The sequence below is a fragment of the Pezoporus occidentalis genome, unplaced genomic scaffold (assembly GCF_034315485.1).
Source record: "Pezoporus occidentalis ecotype Australia unplaced genomic scaffold, CSIRO_AGI_Poc_V1 ctg6, whole genome shotgun sequence".
Lineage (NCBI taxonomy): Eukaryota > Metazoa > Chordata > Aves > Psittaciformes > Psittacidae > Pezoporus > Pezoporus occidentalis.
This window is the reverse complement of record NW_026915943.1, coordinates 2760317-2778268: the sequence shown is the minus strand read 5'-3', so window position 1 is coordinate 2778268 and position 17952 is coordinate 2760317. Positions and strand designations below refer to the sequence as shown.

The 17952-nt window shown below is 44.1% G+C and overlaps 1 protein-coding gene across 11 annotated transcripts in view; it reads left to right on the top strand.

The window, feature by feature from the left end:
• The window catches only part of TENM4 (teneurin transmembrane protein 4), a 1625418-nt gene that overhangs the window by 1462437 nt on the left and 145029 nt on the right, over window positions 1–17952 (top strand). For all 11 annotated transcript variants that reach the window (XM_062639041.1, XM_062639042.1, XM_062639047.1 and 8 more), the window contains 3 exons: window positions 5930–6031; window positions 10648–10842; window positions 15118–15318. In XM_062639041.1, the coding sequence (XP_062495025.1) occupies window positions 5930–6031; window positions 10648–10842; window positions 15118–15318 (498 nt within the window). The remainder of the gene's footprint in view (window positions 1–5929; window positions 6032–10647; window positions 10843–15117; window positions 15319–17952) is intronic.

The window sequence follows — 17952 nt, the reverse complement described above, 5'->3', positions numbered from 1 at the left end:
TGTTCCTAAGTGAAAGACAATGTAGTGTGAAGTCGTATTGAGGGTATGGGCAGGATTGTGCCAGTTTACAACTTCTCTCAGGGTAAGGAGTGATTGCAGTGGGAAAACAACCAATGAGGGAAAGGTTTCAGCCAAGTTTCCCTCAAAATCTACCGGCTGTGAGGTTACTTGTACTGAAAAGAGTCCCTTGAGACAAATGGCAAAATCTCAAAGTATCCCCAGCAGCTGTAAGTCAACGTGGTGCATGAAGTAAAGCAGGTTTGTTCCAGAGCATGATGTGTTTCTTTCTCTGCTTTGATAGTTAAAGCTCTGTGTGGGAAGGAGCTTAAAGAGTGCTTCAGAAGAAGAGTTTTGTTCTTGGAGAAGCCTTGGCTTTCACACTTAATGAATGGTTTCCATCTTTCATTTTTATGAATGCAGTAGCTAAAGGGGCTGTAAGAAACCTGGAGAGGGGCTTTGGACAAGGGCCTGTAGGGACAGGCCAAGGGGAATGGCTTTAACCTGCCCGAGGAGAGACTGAGATGAGCTCTTAGGCAGAAGCTCTTCCCTGTGATGGTGCTGAGGCGCTGGCACAGGGTGCCCAGAGAAGCTGTGGCTGCCCCATCCGTGGCAGTGTTCAAGGCCAGGTTGGACACAGGGGCTTGGAGCAAGCTGCTCTAGTGGAAGGGGTCCCTGCCTGTGGCAAGGGCTGGAGCTGGATGAGCTTTAAGGTACTTTCCAACACAAACCAGGCTGTGTTTCTATTATAGAATCAGTTCTGTACATCCTTCTTTTCCTGAGCGAGGTGGGCTGGACTAGCATAGGAAGTACCTGCTGTGTCAGAAAAGGCATTTCCATACCACTCTCCAACGTGGGCAGTGTGGATCTGAAGACCATGTATCTCATTATGCCATTTCCTCCTCTCAGAGGAGTAAACGATGTCTGGGTGTTTAGACCAGTTATTCAGGAAATCCCTTGTTTTCTCAGTTGCTAATTAGATTCTGAAGCTGACAGGACAATTACTCCCATACACAAGCTCCTGCAGTCCCCATTAGAAGCCCCATCACCTCGAGTCTTGGAGGTCTTTCCCAGCGGGAGTTGTTTGCTTTCAGGAGCTTTGCTCCTGCTGCTGTTGCTTGTTGAAAGGTGTCAGGGGAGCTGCATTTTCAATGTTCTCTTTGGACACGATAGCAAAACCCTGGGAAAACATCATGCATTATTAATTGGCTGACCCTCTAATGAATAATCTTTGCCCTTACCAGCTGGTGTCAATCAGATCCCTTCAGAGATTTGGAAGCCAAGAGAAAGCTGTGGGAGTCAGGCTGAGAACTGGGAACGTCTATCTCTTTCTAAGCAAGGATTGACCATGGTCTCACAATGAACTTTAACAATTAAGGAAAACAAAAGAACACATCCTCACGGTCCTTTAGCACAGTTCCCATGGCACTGTTCATAAAACGCCATATGGAATTCTGTATAAATTGGAAAATATCCTTATGATTACATGTGCAGCTTGCAGAATTAGCTATAGAAAGGAGACTAGAACTTAGTCCCAACTTGCAGTGACCTCTTTTATGTATTGCTTGAGTTTGTCACCTCTGTAGCAATGTTGACTGTGGATGTAAAAGGCAGACAATTGCTTCATGCCACTAAGTTAGGGCTTCCTGAGTGGTAAAGTTTGCTCTCTTGTGTCATCTAAGACCCACTGGATAATAATCAGGCAATTTCCAAATGCTAAGACTTGGCCCACTCAATCCTTTGTTCTTTCCAGGATTCCCTCATCGTGGCTCCCTAATTTCTTATGCCAAGTCACCCACCTCCTCCTGCTTAGTCTGAAATGTAGGCATTAGAGCAGTGTGCATGGATGTGTGGACACGTTATGTGTACATCCCAGAAGGGCCAAAAAATCAGCTCAGCTGTTCCTGGTACAATCTATAACCACTGGAATGAAATTCAGTCCTGGGATGAAGACAGGGGTTTTATGGGAAGTCTTAAGTGAATATAGCTTGGTAATGCTTGCAGTCTGCAACATGGAAAGAAATTCCAGTTTGTGATGGTACCTGAGGATACAGGTTGAGGTGCTGGAGAGGGGCCAGAGAAGGGCAACGGAGCTGGTGCAGGGCCTGGAGCACAAGTGTGATGGGGAACGGCTGAGGCACCTGGGGGGGTCAGTCTGGACAAGAGAAGGCTCAGGGGGGACCTGATCACTCCCTACAAGTGCCTGAGAGGAGGATGGAGCCAGGAGGGGCTGGGCTCTGCTCCCAAGGAACAAGGGATGGGACAAGAGGAAACGGCCTCAAGCTGCACCAGGGCAGGTTTAGATGGAGCTGAGGAACAATTCCTGCCCCAGAGGGTGCTCAGGCATTGGAACAGGCTGCCCAGGGCAGGGCTGCAGTCACCGGCCCTGCAAGGGTTCACACCCCGTGGAGACGAGGCCTCAGTGCCATGGGGCAGTGGTGGCCTTGGCAGTGCTCGGAACGGTTGGACTGGATGAGCTTAAAGAGCTTTCCCAGCCTGGCTGATTCTATGATTCTGTGTCTTGCTGATCACAAGCCTAAGTCCCAAACCTGCTTTGTTCTCAGTAACTCTGGAGTTTACAAGATAAAAAAGCAAATTCATTTAACACTTCCTTTATGGAAAAGGCCAGGTTGGACAGGACTTGGAGCAAGCTGCTCTAGTGGAAGGTGTCCCTGCCTATGGCAGGGCATTGGAACTGGATGAGCTTTAAGGCCCCTTCCAACCCGTACCACTCTAGGATTCTACGTTTATGCAGTGTTGCTACAGGCTTTCAGACCTCAGGCCAGGCTCAGTGTGGCAGTGTGATGGTGAGGTTGCATGCGACATCTATGATACTGAATAGGCCCTACTCCTTCTGTTCCCGGTTTTCACACCATAGGAAACAATTCACTTGGCTTTTTCTCTGCTGGATTAAGTTTTTTTGCCACCTTTTGAGCTTAATCAGCTCATTGAAGGGTCTGACAAGTGCCAGAACCAGCACAAGAAGAGGGAGCTTAGAGTTGTGCCTAGGGTATCACTGTAGTGATAGGACAAGGGGTAATGGGTTAAAACTTAAACAGGGGAAGTTTAGATCGGGTATTAGGAGGAAATTCTTTCCTGTGAGGGTGATGAGGCACTGGAATGGGTTGCCCAGGGAGGTTGTGAATGCTCCATCCCTGGCAGGGTTCGAGGCCAGGTTAAACGAGGCCTTGGGTGGTATGGTTTAGTGTGAGGTGTCTCTCCCCATGGCAGGGGTTGGAACTTGATGATCTTAAGGTCCTTTCCCACCCTAACTATTCTATGATTCTATGATTCTAGGATGAGAGGATTAGAGGAAAACAACTGATTCTTGCAGCAGCAGGAGCTCTTAAATCTCCTTGCCCCTTTCATTATCTTGTTTCACAGTGCTCCCACTCTGCAGTCTTTATATGTGTGTAAATAAGTAACTTCTTTTTCTACATTTCTGCATCTATTTCTTGAAGACAAGAAGGATATAAGCATTATAAGAAATGAATAGAGGCAAAAACGCATGCAAAAAACACATAAATCAAAACGTTTGTTTTCAGCAGTAAAATTAAACCATCACAAAGTTCTGAAGCTTATAAATATCCAGACTAACATTAACTTCTCATTTAGAGCATAGATTTGTGTTGAGACCTGGTATTAAATCTGTGTTGGTATACACTGACTCAGTGTCAGTGTAAATGCACAAGGCCTGAGTTGCTGTTTATTCTAGGAAGCATGGCTGTGATTTGATTGGAATAAAGGTGGCAGCTCGGGCCCCAGGTGTTGACTGCATGCTGTGATTGGATTTCCATACACCGTAAAGTGAATCTCTGCTTAACTAGAGAGCTTAAGTGTTAGAAAACTGACAGCATTTCCTTGTAGCTTCCTTGCTGCATGAAGCTATCTGATAATGAGATGTCTGGTGCCAAGGCTTAAAACATACATGCTTGAAACTGGTTTTAGCCTTTAAAACCATTGTTGCCCTTTAGGAACGCTGAAATTACACCACATCCTTTAAAATGTCCTTCCGAAACCTGTGTCACTGGGAGAACACCCATCCAGAAACAGGCTTCCTTTCAGTTGTGATTAGAGACTAATCTGCACATCTCTGCTGCAGCTGTTTCTCTTCACTTGCGCCGGTAGGGAGTTACAAATCTTTGCTACCACAAGGACTCATGGAGTCTAAAGCACAGGCATTATGCACATGGGTCACACTCCACAACAGATATACCACCAGTGCCTCTCCTGTACGACTGAATCCAGTTTGAATCTGGTACACATCGCCCCCTAAGAACATATGAAATAATAGTGTGGGATGAACCGTGGTATTCCATCGCCTTTCCAAGCCCTACTCACATTTACTCAGTCTTCAGTCATAGTTTAGTCAAGAAAGTAAAATCATTTTCATGCTCTTTTTGATAGCTGATGTTTACCAGCTTGTGTCCTTCTCTTACGACAGATAATTTAGCCCCAGTATTCTGAACTGCCCTCACAATAGAAGTGCTAGATAACATTGGGCTTACCTGCTAACTTCCCTGGAAAGATGAATAGCCAGTGTTTTTGCCAAAGTCAGGGAATTTCAAATGATAACTAGAAACAGAAGGAAGTGTGGAATGGTCCCATCCCTGTTCCACCAACGTGCAATATTATAGCTGTTTGTATAGTACTGCAGAACAAATGACAAGGTATTTGGTGAGGTAGAATCTTCCAGCAGGACAGGGTGAACCAGGAGTCTCTGTTCAGTAACTTCCTAGGGAACATTGCTACTGTAGCTCAGCTCTGCTTGGCACAAATAAATGCCCCGTTTTCACTCACCCAGTTCAACAAAACCAGACCAAAGGTGCATGTTCTGCAGTGAGAATGGTGTGTGTTGCTTCTCTCCAACCCATTCAAAGAGGGGGAAAAGCTGGATAAGTAAGCAGCAGGAAAAGATGGAGCAATCCCAGGCACAGCTACAGGTTGGGCAAAGAAGAGATTCAGAGCAGCCCTGTGGAGAAGGACTTGGGGGTGTTGGTTGATGAGAAAATGAACATGAGCCGGCTTCAGTGTGCGCTCACAGCCCAGAAAGCAACCGTATCCTGGGCTGCATCAAAAGGAGCGTGACCAGCAGGTCGAAGGAGGGGATCCTGCCCCTCTGCTCTGCTCTTGTGAGACCTCACCTGCAGCATTGTGTGCAGTTCTGGTGTCCTCAACATAAAAATGACATGGAACTGCTGGAACAAGTCCAGAGGAGGCCATGAGGATGATCAGGGACTGGAGCACCTCCGGTATGAAGACAGGCTGAGAAAGTTGGGGCTGTTGAGCCTGGAGAAGAGAAGCTGTGTGGAGTCCTCAGAGCAGCTTCCAGTATCTGAAGGGGGCCTATAGGGATGCTGGGGAGGGACTCTTCATTAGGGACTGTAGTGATAGGACAAGGGGTAACGGGTTAAAAATTAAACAGGGGAAGTTTAGATTGGATATAAGGAGGAAATTCTTTCCTGTTAGGGTGCTGAGGCACTGGAATGGGTTGCCCAGGGAGGTTGTGAATGCTCCATCCCTGGCAGTGTTCAAGGCCAGGCCATGCCTTGGGTGCCATGGTTTAGTGTGCTCATGGCAGGGGGGTTGGAACTGGATGAACTTAAGGTCCTTTCCAACCCAAACTATTCTATGATTCTATGATTCTATGACTCGTGGAAGTTTTCAGGTACTGAGTGAAGACAAAGCCTGGTGGGTGCTGAGCAGCCGTGATTTAACCATGGGATTTGCAGTCACTCCTCAGTAATGTGTTACAATGGAACCATCCATTGCTGCCAATGATTGAGTGTCTTTGGTGAAGCTCAGACTAATGCTTTCATCCCCAAGTGTAGTGATTACTTTGAAGTTTCAGCTGTCCTGTCATCCAAAACCTCCCAAGCTCAGAGGTTTTCCCTTGCCTAAGGAATTATCTGATTTTTCCTCTGTTTTCCAGAATCAGTGGATAATTGTCCCAGTAACTGCTACGGGAATGGAGACTGCGTGTCTGGGACTTGCCATTGCTTCCTTGGCTTTCTGGGCCCTGACTGTGGCAGAGGTAGGAATTTATACTTGATTAACTGTTCCCCCCTCCCCTTTGGTTAATTCTTGTGGATGTTATATTCATGCTTGTACAACCTGCTTGGGGATGCTGCAGTACAATGGAAACAGGTCAGATCTGTGGATTTGTTTCCTACTAGGTGGTGATTGCTGTGACCTTAGCAACAACACAACCCCAAGCTGCGTACGGACAGGCAAAGAGTCATACTGGGAATCTTCTCTCTGGAAGGGACTTTCAACCCCATGACTTATAAATGTGGCATTATTGTTTGTTCAGCAGAGCATGCGACCACTGTGTGGCAAACCCTATAATGATACTTCCTAAGACACTGAGAAGTTGTGGGTTGTCCCTGCCCCATCCCTGGCAGTGTTCAAGGCCAGGTTGGACACAGGGGCTTGGAGCAAGTTGCTCTAGTGGAAGGTGTCCCTTCCCGTGGCAAGGGGTTGGAACTGGATGAGCTTTAAGGTCCCTACAACCAAAACCAGGCTGTGATTCTATGACTCTATGAAAATCAAGTGCCTTTTTCATTGCTGCAGGCCTTGCAAATCTGCCCGAGCTCTGGATGATCACTGACAGCCTGGCTGGGGGTGTGGGGCAGGGGTAAAGTCGGGCTTGGAGTGGGGTAATGGCAGGAAAAACTGGATACTCTGGCCAAAAGTGAAAACACTGGGAGAACTGGGAAGGAGACTTACCCCAGAAAACAATATAAAACATTTTTCTGCTCAAGCGATAAGTACTTTTAATAAATATTTTTGGAAGGAGTTCTGTGTGACCTGAAGACTTTTAGGTTATTTAAACATTTAAAAACCAAACTGAAGTACTAAGAGTGAGAACACGTTTCAGACCAGGAAATCAAAACGCTGCATGTGGGAAATACCAGAACGCGTCAACCTTTTTGAGGCCTTTTGGGTTTTGGCTCCAACAGTCCCAGAAACTAAATGCAGATTTATAAATGTGGGGAGGGAGGGAGTGTAAAAAGCTAATGCCCACACAAGGAGCTTTGCTGAGGCTACAGGTCAGGCCTTCACCCCAGCCCATCACTTCTTTGGAAGGCAGACTGGCTCCTTCCCAAGAGGGAGAGCTAAACTCTGTCCAACCCCATGTCCTCTCCTCCTCCAGCCAAGCGTGGGTCAATCACTGTAGCCCAGCCAAAAGACAGAGATAGGGAGGGCTGCAAACCCCACAGGCAGGAGGGGAGCTCTGTGCTGAACCACTTTGGTCCAGGCTAAAACCCCAGAGGTGTTTCAAAGTTCACAGCCCACTAAGATGGATGTGGCAGTCTGCATCCCTGAGAGCTGATCTGTCAAACTTCTTGCTGACTCAGGTTACACTTGGTTTGCATTTCCTTACACTTGGTTTGCATTTCCAAGCTCCTTTTCAAATCCCTGGAGCTGGAGACAAAAGGAGGGGTATTTTTCCCCCCATCTCCCACAGCATATTCCTGCTCATACCTCCCAACTTTAGATAGGGGCAGAAGTTCAGGGCTTGTTCCCCCCAAGGCTCCCTGTAGAGTCAGTAAAAGAGAAGCTCCTTTGCTGTAAGTCAGAATATATAAGCTTTTGTTCTGAATTCACTTTCAGAGGGGCTCACATCCCTTCATGGGTTATAAACCAGCTTTCTCACACTTCAGTTGAGCCACGTGAGTAACTAAGTCCCATTTCACTACAGTCTTTATTCCAGCTGATATGAACACCTTTTATTCTACTATATCATTTAGTTCAGACTCATCTGGGTGCAGATCCACCTTTAGGAAGACAGATTAATACCCAGAGTGTCAAAATGCTATTTGGGTATGCATTTCCACCCAGTGGCCTTGTTAAAAGGCTCATCTTCCCATGAGCATGAGATAGGAGGGCCCCAGCATTGGCTTCCTGTTGGTTTCAGGGGAATCTAAGATGCTGGATTTGACCTATAATCCCTCAGAGGGCAGCAACTGTGGCATGTGTAATGCAGTATCCATCTGCAGCAATACACTGGTCCTTGTACTGAGCAGTAATCCTTAAATAAGCAGGTCTGTGCCCACGTGAAGATTTCTAGGTCATAGATCTCCTGAGTGTTCCTTTGTTTCAAATCAGCCTCATAATTCACCATCCAAATAAGTGGGAGACTATAGAGCAGAAAAAGCCCTTCTGCTTTTAATAAGGGTTAATTATGAATGTATTATTAACCAATTAATTTAAACTGAATAAATGAGAACAAATCACAGGGGTGTATTCATGGGCCTTCGTTAGTATTCAATACCCTTAGTGGCACGGGTTAGCGGTGGACTTGGCAGTGCTGGGGTGAAGGTTGGACTTGGTCTTAGAGGTCTTTTCCAACCTGGTTAATTCTATGGTTCCATGGGAGATGGTGTTATAAAGTTCTGTATAAATTAAACAATGGAATGATCTTACTCACTGATGCTAAACTTTACCAGGAAAGTGGAGTGCATTTGGGTTGCTACTACCATGAGTCACACTAGGGAATGACTGTAACTTCGGCATCTTGGATCTTGTTTGTTGGAATCTGAATGATCAAACAATACTTGTAAATCTTTTATGTATGGAAAAGAGTCACACAAGTAGCAGTGGAAAAACTCCAGACACCTCTTTTGTCTTTATTCATTATGGTGTGCTACAAAGGAGGTTTTGTTCTTGCCATTGCCTTGACATTTGCAGCAGCACTTCCCAGGTTGTTGAAGGTGTTCCCCATAGAGGACTCTGTAGAGCACCAGTCTTGTTGCAGATGGCCAGCAATTTATCTGGTCTTGTACTGAGTGATCAGCTGTCTTGTCAGAAAACATTTCAGTCTTTCTCAGCACTCTCCCACTGGTTAAAGGCAATCATTCTTTCTCCTTGCTGAAAAGAGCTGCATATGATCCTTTTCCAGTGCCTTGAAAGAACAGGGTCCATTACTGAGCATGTGAAATCTGAGACAGGAGGAAAATTCCATCAGGCAAGCTGAAAAGTGAAATTACAGAGTGAGTTTGCTGTGAACCATGCACAAAACACAGGGTATCTGAAGCAGCTGATGTCTTGTGTTGTATAGGTAGATATCTCCCTGCAAACGGTGCACTTGAAACACAACACTGCAATGTCCTTCCTTTAAAGTGAACAGAGGGCTCTTTAGTAATAACAGTTGCCAAACTCGTTTATCTTCTAAACCTCTTTTATCTTGGTCAGGCAAATATAGTTCCCTGCATATCAAATGGGCTTAACAGAGCTGGCAGTGCTTTGAGTTTCAGTGAGGTTGCTATAATTCTGTTACACTCGAACCAGCTTGACTATAAGAACACATGGAAGCAACACTGGATGTGCATTATGCAGTCGCTAGCTGAAAAGATGGGAAGAGAAGGAGAGGAATGTTCCCCAACCATGTTAATACCTCTTCCTGTGTATAATCAGAGTCAGAAACGAAGCTAAAGAGATACATTGCGTTCATCACATGCCTAATGCAGTTGAATTAAACACAAGACTGGAATATTCCTTTCACATCTGTCCTGCATAAAAACATCCACAAATTGCCTTTGTGGGGGGCAGATGACAAGTTCAGCTTCTCTCACCTAATGCTGATGCGCAACAGTGAACAAGAGAAGTCTGTGTTGAATCTATGTCCTTGCAGCTGAGTTGAAGCAAAATGAACTGGAAGGGAACAGGGCTTAAGCAAGAAGTGTCAAGGGATAGTGAACAGGGGCAGCTTTTGTTTCTGAGGGACAGAAATCAGCAGCTTCCTTGGAAAAATCAGAGCAGAGGACAAAAGGAGTGTAAAGTGGCAGGTGTGAAGGATGGAAAAGGGTGGAGGATGGAAAAGGGAGAAGGCATCTTCAGAGAGGACATGAAGGAAGCTTAGAGAGCACTCATTACCCAAGCTTTGGTCCCGGAGGCTAGGGTCCAGTCCTTGATGCCTTCTGTTAACCCCTAAAGTCCACCACTAAACCATGTCCCTAAGTGCCACATCTACATGTCTTTTGAGCTACCTCCGGGGATGGTGACTCCACCACTTCCCTGAGCAGCCTGTTCCAATGCTTGACAACTCTTTTGGTGGAGAAAGTTGGTAGTTTATGGCATGACAAGAGGTGAATCAGGGCAACAGTCTCAACGTGGCATTCTGGACTCTGAGCAAAGCAACTGGAACCCGTAATGCTGAGGATTCCGACAGAACAAGGAGTGATTTGTGTTCAGCAGAGGCAGTGTCAAGGGAAGTATGAAGTTTGGCAGCAGCTAAGAGTTACTGATAAGCAAGCTAAGGTCAGTGGTGCTGCTGAAAGAAGACACCAGTACATTGAAAAGTCAGAATACAAGAGGCTAGTTAGTGACAAAAAGGATGAGACACAAAGCAAGGAGACATTCTAATTCAAGAGCATTGTTTGTTTGGTTTAAACAGTCACAGGAGCACACAGTCAACAGCTGGATGTCATCCCCATAAAAGAATCGGGTTTGGCAAAGAAAAGAGCAACATACCCCACTGAAAACTGTGTATGAAGAATATGAATCATAGAATCATTGAATAGTTCGGGTTGGAAAAGATCTTAAGATCATCTAGTTCCAGCCCCATTCTGGACTCCTGGGCTCTTTGTTGAACTGATAGCCATGTACAGTTGTGTTCTGATGTGTTGTCTTATTATCTGTCCCCAGCATCCTGCCCTGTGCTGTGCAGTGGAAACGGGCAGTACATGAAGGGAAGGTGCCTGTGCCACAGTGGCTGGAAGGGAGCAGAATGTGATGTCCCAACCAACCAGTGCATCGATGTCTCCTGCAATAACCATGGCACGTGCATCATGGGGACCTGTATCTGCAACCCAGGATACAAAGGAGAAAGCTGTGAAGAAGGTATTTGCACCACACATTCAATTAGCCTTTACCTTCACGTAATTACATGGATGGAGGCAATTCAGAATGGGACTGGCGCTTAAACAGAACAGTAATAGGCACCTTAGAGCCACAATAGATGGATGCAACCTAAAAATGATATGTTGTCATAACTTGTCATTAGCTATCATATTTGTCCAATAATTGGATGAAAAGCCATCAAGTGCTTCAGACAGACAAATTGAGTTGAAAGACCAGAGCATCTAATCATATGTTCAAATGTTCGTATTAAAGCACCGTTTCCATTTACACATTGAAACGTATAATTACTTTTACAGTGCTTTCTTCTCTGCTGGGCTATGCCAAGCGATTTCAGTTGCTTCCATCCCCAAAATGGTGGCATGTGAGAGAAAGTCTCTGATTCTTGTCAGCTTTAAAAGCTTAGAAATGCTCAGGACTTGAATTAAATTCTGCTTCAAAATCAGATATTATTTTAATGGCTTTTCCATTGCTTTTTTCACACATTAGCCCCCAAACATTTTTCATTTACATTTAGATTTATGGCTCAGAAATACAGTGCCTTTTAGCACTTATCTTCAATCTTTTTTGTGTAGGGAGTCACCTGCCACCATAAACCTTTATCTTCCCCAGTCTGTGACTGCTTCTTATTGCTAAATGAAAAAGTGGTGTTTTGTGAGTGCACAAATCATTTGGACAGTTATAAAAATGCATCCAAAAGTGCCTGATTTAAAGAATAACGTTCAACACTTTTGAAAACTCTTGTTAAAATTCAATGCAGATGACCTGATAAATAATTACATTTCAATTATTCCTCTATAGATGCATACCTAAAGGCTCTGCTCCACCCCATAGATTTAAGATAGACTCGATACACGTATAAGAACTTGAATTAACTTATGATGTTCTTCGTGAGCAGGATAAAGATTGATCTGGAGTGGCTTTATTTCACAGACAATGAAAATAGGCTGAATTGGATTCAGCCGTTCAAATGGCATCTCATCTATCAATCCTTTTGATGTGTTAAACGTATTGGAGTGGGACATCTCCATGTAACATAGCTTCAGTGCCAGTAAATGTTAGATGAAGACAGTATCAGCTCTTGCAACAATAAGCCAGCTCTTGAGAAAGCTTCATTTTGGCTTAAGAATGCACAATTCAATGAAGCCGTGGGGCATGCGAAACCCAAAGGTGGTGACTACTGAAGGATCTTTAAAGCATCTTCCTATTTACTAGATCCTATCTTTACTGGCTAAACAGAAATGAAACGATCTGATTTTGCCTCCAGCCAGAGGTGTTTAAAGTGTGTAAATCAGAGTAAGGTTCTCACAGGAACCTTTTATTCCTCTGCTCCCATTTCAAGCAGAAAAGCCAGACGTTGCTCAGTTATTTCATGTTGGAGGGGACAGTGTCAGTCCCACTAGGTAAAAACTTGAAAACCAATGAAGAACAAAGAGAACATGATTTTTCTTATGATCTCTTTCGTATTTTTCCAAGTATGCATTTGGTTTTCATACTCAAAGCATAATTTGTATTGTGTTGTGAAGGGGAGGGGGGATGAAATATGCCACGTGGGAAATCTTGAGGACATTTATATATGAATATCTTCAGATCTAGTAAAAGAAAAAAAAAGTTGATTTATACTATTTTTTAAATTGCTTTTACTTTTTAATTTCTGCTCTAAGAAGAACCATCTGGAATTGATTAGGGTTTATTATTTCTCAGTTCTTGTAGCTTCACTGCTTAGGCCGTGTTTATAATGGGGGTTTCATTCCAGGGTTTCTTCTGTCTTTTCTTTCTCCCCCCTCTCTATAGAAGTTCAGCAATGTTTATAAAACATCAGCCAACAATCTTACATGAGCTTTTCTTTTGCCTCCTTCCTTAGTTTATTGGCTCATATTTTATAAGGTATGGGCTAAGCCAGCGAGACATTAAAGGGAAAGGAGCGAATTTAAGCAGTGAAAAATGAGAAGTTGCTCTTTGGGTACCGAATAGGCCCTAATAACTTGTGTGACCAATGAAGCATGAAGCATATTGGGGAAAAGCATAGAAGAGGCACTAACCTTGGCTTGCTGCATGATTTATCTTCCCTGGCAAAGATTCTGCACAAGGCTGAACTATAAATGGGGCATTTTCCAAGCAGGAATTAGACCATTTGGGACATTTTCCAAGCAGCAACACAGATATATATGCAAAACTCTTTTCTTTCTCCACCTGTACCAGATTTTGTGAGCTCTGCTTTCCTGCCCTGCTCCCCATCTCTGCTCCTCCCAGAGCTGAGCAGCTAAATTTGTCGAGCAGAACTCCCTAAAAATAAACCTTTGTACTCCAAATCCACTAAGCAATTGATTAAGAAGAAAGCAGAAGCCTGTAATCCTGTCCCAGGGCCCTTCTGATGGTGCAGAAAGCCTAAAGAGATACAGCTAGTGAGGCTGAGATTAAAGTAACCATTGTGTGTGACATTTTCTGAAAGGGCTCATTTCAACATGAAAAATGGCCTTGGGATTATGATAAATGGGGGGTTCTGACATGCACATTCCCCTCTTATAATCGCCTGTGTTCGAGCTGAGATAGCAGATTGTCTGCCTCCTGCAATGGAGCCCCTGTAAAACTCACCTTTTTTCCCAATTGACCTTCAGAGGGGATGATTAATTGCCTGGAGGTAGCCTCTTGTCAGTTAGCCTGTGATCTTTGTTCCCTATGATCAAACCATCTGTGGAGAACGTATACAGGGCTGCTGGTCCATCTCTTAGTCCTTTTCATACTTATTACTGCTGAGAAAGAACAGGGCCAGGGCTTCAAGGGTCTCATGCTAAAATTGGCACCCGAGCTCCCAGCTCACTCACAGTGAAGGAGATTTATAGACTCATCCTTTCCAGCCTCTTACAATCTTCAGCTGTGAGCAGGGCTCTGGGAATCAAACAAAACCCCAAAAGCTCTCACGTGCCTTGGGATTGTAATAGGTGAGCAATTACTTGTCAGGCTGAGAAGGGTTTGAGAAGCCAGGGAATGACCTGAGCAGCTGTTGTGTTTCCTTTTAACGTTTCTGGATCTTAAGCAGGTCATTGGGATTCTGATTAGCTTTTATACGAGGGGAAGAAACAGACCACAAACCTGCTGGGTGTGTGGCAGTGTGTTCTGCTCTTTTCTATTAGGAGCTGGACAGCATTCACTTTGCTGCTTAGCCAGACACTTGTCACTGGTCCCCAGGGTGCTGCCACACACCCTTACAAGAGGTGAGAAGAATTTCTTTAGGCTGTTCTATGAGCTTTTATATACAAAGAGATGATTGACTCCTCCAATCCTTTACTTGGGTGTCATAGGTTTTGATTGCTGGGTGAAAATCCCCCCATGGGCAGGGTTGTCTGATAGCTGTCTCCAAAACACATAACTCAGGAAGCAGGTAGCACTACATCCAGCCTTTCGGTGTGCATCGCGATACCCTGTAACTGAAGGGTCTCAAGTCTTGGTAGGAAAGTGCCTCTTTGAGTGGGGAAACAACCAGAACATAAAAGAATATTATTAATAAGTCAAAAATTAAACCATCAGGACTAAAAATATATGATTTTGTTGAATTCCTACTCCAGAAAACTCTCAAAGGATCTATTTAATGTGAAATTTATGTAAGTGTCTGTGAAACCTGTATAGATTTCAGCACGCTCTTCAATTTCAGCATGTCTTTTGCTGAATAAGGACATTAACTTCTGCTGAATCTTTGTGTAAAATTCTCTCTCAGAAAAACTAGAGCTCAGCTTTGAATTCATTAGCAATAGTAATTTAGGTTATTCTAATGGAATAAATGGAGGCACGATATGTGTGCAGGAGAATATTACTCTTATTCTATTCTTAATTGATATTAGGCTGTTCTTACCAGGAGGATCATTTATTTAGGCCTGGATAAAAGAGTTGAATAATTGAATTTTTCTCTGCTTTCCGTGACACTGTTTTAGGTCTCACTGCCTTTTTGGGACACTGTCTTCTTGCTCTACTTAAAGATGTCCCTGCTTCTTGCAGGGGAAGTTGGACTAAATGACCTTTGAAGGTCCACTGCAGCCCAAACTGTCCGACGATTCTTGCATGAGGCATCTGCTTTGTGCACAATGGGGCTTTGCTTTCTGGTTGGAGCCTTGAGATACTATATAGAATCATAGAATTGTTAGTGTTGGAAAGGACCTAAAGATATATAAGTAGCTTTATGTAGATGGCAGTCTGATGGCTTTTTCTCATGAAATCCTCATTTGCTTTCCCTATCTGTATCCTCTTTCTTCTCCCATATAGTGGACTGCATGGATCCTACCTGCTCGGGACGAGGCGTGTGCGTGCGAGGAGAGTGTCACTGTTCAGTGGGCTGGGGAGGAACAAACTGTGAGACCCCAAGAGCCACTTGTCTGGACCAATGCTCCGGCCATGGGACCTTCCTCCCGGATACTGGACTCTGCAGCTGCGATCCCAACTGGACTGGACATGATTGCTCAATCGGTAACGTCAGCAGTGACTTACTGCTGGGTCTTGTTTGCTTTAAACTGTGAAACATTCAGGCTTTGATCTGCTATAGAAGTGCTATAAATGTGTTCCAGTAAAGCACATGTAGGCATGACTGGAAGCAGAAATGCCAGAGCTCAACTACATAAATAATTCTGCTTCCATTGCTGAGCGTAGAGTAATATAATAAATAACCCCATTAAAGCCACCTAGGCTTGCTATTGTTCATTATGTTGCTATGAATGTAATCGATGGTCTACATATAACTGCTTGTTCTGGTGTTAGTTCTTGATGAATCCCAGTAGCCACCAAAGGGTCTGGTTTGCTATTTAGGAGATGAGTAAATATTCCTTAGGCGGCTGCAAACAAGAAGGAGGAGATGGCAATCCTTCAAGTTTCATTTCCCTTTGGAATTCAAAGGCTGTGCTTTTCTAGGCTCAGCTAGAGGATGCTGAGTGTCACATGAGGTTCATATAAGACTGTAGCACTGTCCCCTGTCAAGTAAATAGTAAGTGGTACTTCTACAGGCTAGAAGTATTTAATAATACAAGCACCTACCAAGAAGATAGAAGCTTATGGGCAGTTTTGTATAGGTTTGGAGCTGTGACCTTCCTTCATCTTGCTCAAAACTTGCATCAGGTATCTGAAATGAAGGCTAAAGAAAAAAAAACATTCAGGACCCTTTTCTTCCAAATGCAATTAGTTTTTAGAGGCCACACTGAGAAATGCTACAATATGTTAAATACTCAGAACCTATGGAACATAAGTCTTCTGGCTTTTGTGCTCACAAACAAGAGACTACAGCAGTAACAGCTTCTTTACCTTGCACAGCTGGGGTAGAACTAGGCCAAAAATCCAGGGCAGCTCTGTATAGGCAATGAAATGAGGTTAATTTTGAGCAAAATGACCAAAAAAAGCACCTGTTAGGAGGCTGCGTACAATGGAAAAATCACATAAACTGCATTTTCACTAAGGAATTACTACCATGTGTAAAGAAAATCAGGTTAACCGCTTGCAAGTATTCTAAGAGGGTGACTTCCAAAGATGGGGCAATGTGAATAAAGTGGTACAAAGGATATAAAAAGAAAACCCTTTTGACTATCATCATTCAGGTTAGATGTTAGAAAGCTTCTTGGAAATGAAAACTGAATAAACAAAAGAGGAGGCCTATTTGCCTGGGGCTAAAACTAGGCTGATCACAACTTTTGCAGGTGTAGAGAGGGAAACTATCCAGCATTGATAGGAGGATAAGTTTAGTGTCAGGCTTTTCCCTTCCCCATATTGATATCTTCAGTTCCATACTCTATGAGTTCCTTTACAAGACCACTATAAGGGGAAAAGTAGTGTATTTCTAGTGATTTTGTAGCATAGTTCATAATTGAGTCATTACTCTGAGTTTATCCAGAGGTTTGGGGATTGCAGGGGTGGATTTGGGAAACTGCTTATTTCTACACACAAACAGAATCCACTTTCCCTTTGTTAACCTGCAGGTTCCTGTACAGATGATTTATAAGCTTTCCTTATACTGCTTTTATAAATCCATCTAGTGCAAAGTTTCTTTGGCACTGCGAGGTTATTTGAGACAAACTTGAGCATCATTCCAAGACCTTTTTCCTCACTGAGCTGCTTGTAACATTCAGGTTATTGTGCCTCACAGCTAAAACCACAGCTGAGGTGATTTGTAAACTTCCATTTCTAACCTGGACCTTTCCACTGAATTGATGACTTAGTCTGAAAGACAGAGTTACTCACAGGATGCATGGTGCTCTTCTTGGAGGATGAAAATAGAGTGAGCAAGCATGTTAGAATCATAGAATCATAGAATAGTTAGGGTTGGAAAGGACCTTAAGACCTTCAAGTTCCAACCCCCCTGCCATGGGGAGGGACACCTCACACTAAACCATATCACCCAAGGCCTCGTCCAACCTGGTCTTGAACACTGCCAAGGATGGAGCATTCACAGCCTCCCTGGGCAACCCATTCCAGTGCCTCAGCACCCTAACAGGAAAGAATTTCCTCCTTATATCCAATCTAATATCTTAGTACATGTAACAACACACTGCCACCTATGCAGCATGGAGGTACTGTAGAAGGGACTAAAGGGGCCAGATTTTCCTTGTCCTATGAAGCAGGACCAAATAGAAGTATTATTAAATGAATGAGCCAGGTACTTGCATAAATCCACCTCAACTCAGCAAAGCAATAAGACCATGTTCAGTCCCAGTGAAATCTCTAGGACTGTGCCTGCGTGGGCTAGTGTCAAGGACAGCCCCTTTTGTAAACCACATTGAGATGCAGATGCTGAGAAGAACATAATCATCTGGAAACCCAGATTCCATCTTTTAACACTTTCAGATCAAGATTAATGCCTCTCTGAAATATGTATTCATTTAGAAGGTATCAGTCTGTATGGGATCATAGAATCATAGAATCCCAGAGTGGTTTGGGTTGGAAGGGACCTCAAAGCTCATCCAGCTCCAACCCCCTGCCATGGGCAGGGACACCTTCCACTAGAGCAGCTTGCTCCGAGCCCCCGTGTCCAACTTGCTCCTGAACACTGACAAGGATGGAGCAGCCACAGCTTCTCTGGGCACCCTGTGCCAGTGCCTCACCTCTGTGTATTGTCATATG